At 37.6% G+C, this 8180-nt stretch overlaps 1 protein-coding gene across 1 annotated transcript in view; it reads right to left on the bottom strand.

The window, feature by feature from the left end:
* The window catches only part of LOC125853690 (uncharacterized), a 6149-nt gene extending 3820 nt beyond the window's left edge, over nt 1-2329 (bottom strand). Inside the window, exons 1-3 of the mRNA XM_049533420.1 lie at nt 1936-2329; nt 914-1100; nt 344-416 (exon numbers count right to left, since the gene is read on the bottom strand). Coding sequence (XP_049389377.1) covers nt 344-416; nt 914-1100; nt 1936-2214 — 539 coding nt within the window. The 5' untranslated portion in view covers nt 2215-2329. The remainder of the gene's footprint in view (nt 1-343; nt 417-913; nt 1101-1935) is intronic.
* Nucleotides 2330-8180: the final 5851 nt, after the last annotated feature.

The following is an 8180-nucleotide window of genomic DNA, read 5'->3' on the forward strand; positions in this document are numbered from 1 at the left end:
AGAGAGAGAGAGAGAGAGAGAGAGAAGAGGGTCTAAGTAAGTAATTTGAGCTAGAAAATGATACATAGTGGACAAGGAAACATTAAATTTGGTTATGAGGGTCAGGGTGGAAACATAATGAAATTTTAAAGAAGAGGATACGGATCAAGTTATGACTTTACAACAACAATACCATACCTAGTGTGATCCCACAAGTGGGGGTTTGGGTAGGGTGGGGTGGGGTGCACGCAAACCTCATCCCTACCTTGTGAGAGGTAAAGAGACTATTTCCAATAAGTTAGCAAAATAATTTTTAATGAAGGGTCATCATAATTCAACTCTATCAGAAAAAAAAGCTCAATACCTGCGGTGAAGATACAGATCTATTGTATTAGAACTCCAAAAATCACCCAGATGAAGCATATAAATGTTTGTTCCTGGAAGAAAACCAGCATATAATAATTGTTACATACAATCTTAAGAGTGAGCCAATTACAAGAAAGCCAGTGTATGGAAAATGAACTGGATCAGAAACTCCACGCAGAAAAAGTGACTTTCTTTAATACAATATTTCCAAAACAATACACGGATTAAACTTGGCATATGTGTTCTTCTTATCATTATTTAATTAATAGAAGAACTGCTATTAAAATTTGAACACAATGCAAGTGATGCAGAAAGGGTTCTCCAAGAAATAAACACTTTTCAAGTGCAAAGACTTTAAGCATCATTTGTATAATACAAGTTTCATAATAGTGAAATAAAATCAAAGCATAGACAAGTGAAAGACATCTGAAGATGTAATAATTTATCAATCAAGGCACAACAGATTAACACAGTTTATTCAAAATAGCACAAACGCAATATCCATGCATTATCACCTCATGAAATAAAATGTACATTGGTGGAACCAAACCTAAAAGCTCAAATGTACCTGGAAGGATGTAAGTGTCTATAATAACAGCTTCAATTACACTGTTCAAAGATAAAAACTTTTTCTCATATATGGAGTCAATGGTGACAGTATTAGGAAGCTTTGCCCTCTTGTGTTTCTTCTTCAACTGAAAAATACATTCTGACTGTTTCTTTGGAGCTCCACTCTTATTCAATTCATTCCAAGCCTGCATATCATTATTATTAAATCCCTAAAACATTTAAACTTCAAAATACAACTTCAACCTAGTATATTACTTATAGAATGACAAAAAAGAAAAAAGTATTCCCAAAAAAAAGTGACAATGTCCAGGGTACGAGCACAACCACATTTAGTTTCCGGTCTGAATTCAGAGATCATTTTCTTACTCCCCTAAGTTATGTGATACACTTTCCTTATTAGTGTGTCCCAAAAAAAGTACAGCTTTCTATATTTAGAAAGGATTTGAATTCAAACTTTTCACTTTACCCTTGATGAGGTATTTATAATCATTTGTTTGTTTTGGGTACAAAATGTCATTAGTCCAAATCATGTCACCCTACCTGTTATAGCTCCTTTGGACACTAAGAAGGGATCAATTGAGATCACTTCAAATTGGATATAACTTTTTATTTTTATCATTTTATTCTAGTATATGCATACAAAATATAGTGGAGTTAAGCCCTCTTAAACCTACCTACCGTGCTTGAATTTTTTCTTCTTAAGTGAATTAGGATAAAATAGAACCTGCACAACAATGGGAATTTGACCTCCTGTGCTTATGAATCAAAGAAAAGAGGAGGTCAATTCAAAAGAAATGTTTAATTAATCAAATGGAGAGACTGATATTTCCAACAAAATTTACATATTTACAAGCAATAGTGACAGAGAGCGAGCAAATTACTGGATCACAAAGTTAATAAAGGAAAATATCAAAACACACAGACATAATACTACAGCTTTAAACTTATTCAGTTAACAAAATTCACCAAAAAAATTGAGAAAATTGTAATAAGAGGGAGAAGGTAGGAAAGAAGTTATGCCTGAAAGAGATCAGAGAGGAGAATGGCGGAGGTAACTCCAGAGGAATAAGCAATGCAAGTCTTGAGAATCCTTGAAGCAATCCATCTCCAACTAGGTCCCTTTGGATCATCTCCATTACCGTTACCGTCGGGACATAGAACAGACTTAGCGTATTCAATGAATTGAAGGAATGGGTCTTCTTCCTCTTCTACTGCTACTTCTCTTTCTCCTCCGCTACATTCTTGAGGTTTCCACTGGCGGCGCTCCACTTCCATGGCTGACGCCTCATGGTCGGTCATGCCTGATTTGAAATAGAGCTTCTCCGGTAAGTTTTTGAACTCGAAACCCTAATTTTTTATGTGGAAATGGCGGGTTCTCTTTATAAGGGGATGACTTTAGCGCGGGAAAGCTCTGCAGATAGTAGTTGGGTCTTGTGGGGATGTTTTCGAACTCGGTGTGTTTGGCATGAAAGCAAAATACTTCTCACAAAAAATTGGGGCTCAAATTTGAATAAAATTTTAATTTTAATTTCAAATCATGATTTAAAATTTCAAATTCTCCAATCCAAAAAGTGAACTACAAATTTCAAGTTATGACTTCAATTTTTTTTAAAACACTATAAAACTTGACCGGTAAATTTAAATTCTTACAAAAAGAATATTAGTGTAAAAAAATTGTATATTAAAAATAATTAGGTATTACTATTATTGATTTATTTGATGGTGAATTTTGTAGCATTAAGTGTACTTGAAAATTAATAATAGTATATAATTGCAAACATAATGTATAAAAATAAACATGAAAATATTTAATTTATTAAGTGCAAAATCGGTTTCACCTCAACTTTGCTTTTAAAATGAAACTACCAACCTTCGCCATGGAAGGCCGAGGAAGGATGACATTGATCATGAATCTTAATATACGAAGGACACACAAACTGATACTACATCTACAACATCTACCCAACAAACAAGAGACAGAGCGGAGACGAAAAGGGGCATTTTCATGGAAGCAAACGAAATAGGTGTTTTCTCAACAACATCGAGCTCAGAGTTGAGGCACCTATGTGGGATTGTGGACTCAATGTAGATCGAAAGGCAGAGTTGAACTCTAAATCTAAATAAAAGGAGCTAGAAGGGGAAGAAGACAAGTTATCAGCTAAAACAATGGCTGAAGAGATACTGGAACAAGGTATGTCAGGACAACAAATGGAAAAGAGTAAAGCGAACTGAGGCATAGACTGGTCTATCTGCAAATAAAGAACGGCAGGTATAACCCTCTATTTTATCCATCTAGTTGTTATTAATGGTAAATGTAACATCCCGCCCTAGAAAGAGCTAATTATAGAAAGAACTAATTTGGAAAGAGCCAAATCTGAAAATTTTCAAGTTATGTTTAAGTTGTGAGTTTGGGTCAACTTCAAACGACCATAACTTTCAGCACATGATGAGTTAGGTGGCCCATAAGATATCAAATGAAAGGTCTTGGAATCCTTTTTCCAACGCCACTGAATTTTCTAATTTTTTAGTTCGGATGAGGGAAATATGATCATTTGAAAATCTACCTGTCCAGTTAAAGAAAGTTACCCAGATTTAAGAGGGGTATTTTGGTATTTTCCTTACCCAATCAAATTTAAGCAAATTTTGGTAATACTTAGGGGTCTAAACTGATTTGGTTCAGTCTTGTAAATCCTAATTTCCGCTAGGATTTTGAGAGGAGTTCAAGAAGAGGAGAAAAAGGAAAAAAAGTCAAGGCGTTCTTCAAGTTTCTTGCAATTCAAAGGTTGTTTCGCCAAGGGTTTAGCTCCTAAGAGGTATGTGAGTTCTCATAGTGTTGGGTTCATTCACCTACACGCCAATCATGTTATTTTCAGCGAAATTTCATTCTCAAAGTTGAAGGATCTGTGTTCTTGAAGTATCTCATTCGTTCTTGAATTAAGTTGGGTTTGATGAGTTCTTGAGAAAATCGTATTGAGTTTAAGAGTTTCTTTTTTAGTAGATTCTTGTGTACTTGCATTGGGTAATTGAATCTAAGGAGAAATTGAGAAAAGAAATCGATTCTAGACGAACTAGGGTCAGAAAACAAGAAGAAAAATTAGTCGAAATGTTCTGGGGGAAGGGTGGCGTGGCGCGCCCCAGATGCTCCAACAGGTCCGGCGTGGTGCGCCATCAGCGCGCTAGAATGTGCTCTCTCAACTTTAGGTGCTGGCATGGTGCGTTAGGGTCGCCTGTCCCCACCATTTTTCCATCGTTTAGCCCGTCTGAGTCCTTCTAAAGTGTACCCTTACTTCCTATTGATTCTAATCACTTCAAACTACATCTAAACATCAAAAGATCGTTCATATCATGAATCCTAACCTGGAATCCATAATTCAAATTCAAGGTAGAGTTAAGAGTCACGTCTTGAGAGTTCTTCAGAGTCATTTTATGAGTCTTTTACAACCATTTTAAACTTGTTTTAAGACTTGAGCATTTGAGTTTGAGAAAGAGTAGATTTGAGTTCATGTTCTTCAAAATGATATATGGGAACTAAGTATTCCCAAGAGTAAATGTTTTAACATTTAAGATGATAGGAAACACCAATTTCCAAAAGAGTTTTTGAGCAGCTTTGAGTACCATCTCTTTTAAGAGAAAGATTTTTGAGTAATAATCTCAAACCACAGAAAAAGTTTTGTTTTTAAACATATAAGCTAGTTACATTTTGGGAGTAGTATTAAGCACCGATATGGGAGGAGTTTAGATAAATCAAAGTCCTCATAAACCATGTAGCCAACGTGGGTAGAAAGGGTCATACTTTTTAGATGATTCCTTAATGCTTTTTAGCATAGACTAGTGGATCCACTTAGTAGTAGGTTCTATACCCCGGCAAAGTATAGGACAGTTTTGGCAGCATGGTCTAGACGTTTATCATCACATAGCTCATAGTGATGGTTGTCGGTTAGAGAATATCACATAGTTTATTTTGTATTTTCGTATACAAATAGAGTTTATTTTGTATTCTTGCATACAAACTGAGTATATTGTATTTTTAAATACATTGAGTTGTTATCTACTATTTTAAAAGCTTTCCTTTATAATGCATTTTCTACTACTGCTTTATATTGAAATGAGTTGAGTATCCATGAGTTGAGTTGAGACGATGTAAGCTGTTTCTTTCAGTTCCAATTCAAGCATATGTCGTGTGTTATATTTCCCCTCGCATGCTCGTACATTCCATATATTGATGTCATTTTGCCTGCATCTTTTATGATACAGATACAAGTAATCAGGATCAACATCCAGCGCTTCGTTGATCCAGTCAAGCTTCAGAGTTATTTGGTGAGCCTCTTTGCTTCCGGAGGATCCCTTTCATTATGTTTGACATTTCAGTTTCCTAGGATGATCGAGGGTCTTGTACCGACATCCTTCATAGTATTTGAGGCTTCATAGATAGATAGACAGTAGTTCTCATGTTCATTCAGTTGTGTTGTTCTAACACTTGAGTTGCCTCTTTGGCCAGTCAAATGTTTCTTTTAAAAGCATTCTCAGTTTATTATTTGAATTTATCTTTTGAGACTATTTCATGTTAAGTAAGTCTTTTGCTGAGAGTTAAGCCAGGCCAAGTGTTCACTTGGGGCCAACAATGTTTCTCGAGTGCCAGTCGCACCCAAGGTGCAGGCTCGGGGCGTGACAAACTTGGTATCAGAGCACAAAGTTCAAGAGTCATAGGGTGTCTATGAAGCTGTGTCTGTAAAGTCCTAGTTATCGGTGTGAAGCACGCCACATCTATAATTAGGAGGCTGTAACATTTAAGAACTATCTTACTTCTTTCATACTCTTTTCGTGCATAAAGTTCATCTCTATAAAGTTTCTCTCTAATTCGTGCTTACGCGTATCTTTCAGATTATGCTTCCATGAAGAGCTGTTCGAGGTCGTCCCGCTAAGAGAAATGTTGAACCACAGGATCAAGGGGTACCCAATGCACCAGAAGTGCAACCCCAAGGAGAGGTTACTAATGCTGAGTTCCGGGAAGCTATCCGGATGTTGAGTCAAGCTGTGACCAACCAAGCTGGGCAACAGAGAGGGGTTCGACAAGATGTGGCTGATACATCTAGGATCCGTGAGTTCTTAAGGATGAATCCTCCAGACTTCACCGGTTCAAGTGTCACTGAGGATTAGAAAAACTTTATGATACATAAGGTTTTTGAGATTATGCATGTCGCTAATGCCGAGCGAGTGGAACTAGCTACATATCAGTTGAAGGGTGTCGCTAGAATCTGGTTTGACCAATGGAAGAAAGGTAGAGCTGAGGATGCACCAATTGTGAGTTGGGCTGTGTTTGAGAAGGCCTTCTTGGGGAGTTTCTTTCCCCGTGAACTAAGAGTGGCCAAGGTAAGGGAATTCCTCACTCTTAAGCAGGAATCTATGAGCGTACATGAGTACAACCTGAAGTTCACCCAACTTTCCCGTTATGCTCCGGAGATGGTTGCTGACATGAGTAGCAAGATGAGTCTATTTGTTGTTAAGTTGTCTTGTCTATCAAGTAAGGGGGTAAATGTAGCTATGTTGATACGGGACATGAACATAGCAAGGTTGATGATCCACATGCAGCATGTTGAGGAAGATAAGTTGAGATATATAGAAGAATTCTGAAACAAGAAAGCTAAGACATCAGGAAATGAGTCCGGGCAGCAGAGGGGCAACGCGAACCGGTCTTCTTTTCAACACAAGTAACATGGACCTGCTCCATCATCTACTAGTGCACCTACACCAAGGAACATAGGTGAGTTAAAGAATCAGAATCCGTAGAATTTCAGAGCTAGACCTGCACAGTCTCAAGGTAGTGAGGCACAATGAGGTAATGGGACTTATGCATGTGCTAAGTTTGGTAGTACCCACTCAGGAGTGTGTCGTGATGGCTCCACTGGTTGCTTCAAGTGCGGTCAAAATGATCACTTTATGAAAGAGTGCCCTAAGAACAGACAAGGTAGTGGAAATGGGGGAAATAAAGCCCAATCTTCTTCAGTGGCTCTACCAGGCAAAGTTGTACCTAGATGAGCTACTTCAAGGACAGGCGGAGGAGTGAACCGTCTGCATGTTATCACTAGTCGCCAAGAGCAAGAGAATTCGCCAGATATTGTCACTGGTATGATTATAGTCTTTTATTTTGATGTATATGCTTTGCTAGATCCAGAAGCGAGTCTATCTTTTGTGGCTCCTTATATTTCTATGAATTTTGATATTCTTCCTGAGCTACTTCTTGAGCCCTTCAGTGTTTCTACACCTGTCGGTGAGTCTATTATAGCTGAGAGAGTTTATCGTGATTGTGTCATTTCTGTCAATCACAAGAGCACCGTGGCTGACTTAGTTGAGTTAGACATGGTAGATTTTGATGTTATTCTAGGTATGGACTAGATTCATGCCTGCTATGCCTTAGTTGATTGTAGAACTCGAGTAGTCAAGTTCTAGTTTCCTAATGAGCCAGTTATAGAGTGGAGGAGTAGTTCAGTAGTGCCTAAGGGTCATTTTATTTCGTACCTTAAAGTGAGAAAGTTAGTTTCCAAGGGGTGTACCTATCACTTAGTCTGAGTTAACGACTTTAGTGTTGAGACACCACCTATTTAGTTAGTTCCAGTAGTGAGTGAGTTTCCAGAGGTCTTTCCAGATAATCTTCTCAGAGTCCCTCCTGAGAGAGAAATAGACTTTGGTATAGATATTCTTCCCGATACTCGTCCTATCTCTATTCCTCCATATAGAATGGCTCCAACTCAGTTGAAAGAGTTAAAATGGCAGTTGAAAGATCTTCTTGAGAAAGGTTTCATTCGACCAAGTGTCTCACCTTGGGGCGCTCCGGTCTTATTTGTGAGGAAGAAAGATGGTTCTCTTAGAATGTGTATAGATTACTGTCAGTTGAATAAGGTTACTATCAAGAATAAGTATCCACTTTCGAGAATTGATTATCTTTTCGATTAAATTCAGGGTGCCACTTGTTTTTCTAAGATAAACCTCAGATTAGGCTTTCATTAGTTGAGAGTAAGAGAAAGTGACATTTCTAAGACAACATTCAGAACCCGTTATGGTTATTATGAGTTTCTAGTCATGTCTTTTGGTTCGACTAATGCTCCTGCAACGTTCATGGACCTTATGAACATAACGTTTAAGACCTATCTAGATATGCTTGTTATTGTTTTTATCGATGACATTCTAATTTATTTGAGGAATAAGGAAGATCATGCCAGTCATCTCAGAGTAGTTCTTCAAACTCTCAAGGATAGAGAGTTGTATGC

Source organism: Solanum stenotomum, chromosome 1 (assembly GCF_019186545.1).
Source record: "Solanum stenotomum isolate F172 chromosome 1, ASM1918654v1, whole genome shotgun sequence".
Classification (NCBI taxonomy): Eukaryota; Viridiplantae; Streptophyta; class Magnoliopsida; order Solanales; family Solanaceae; genus Solanum; species Solanum stenotomum.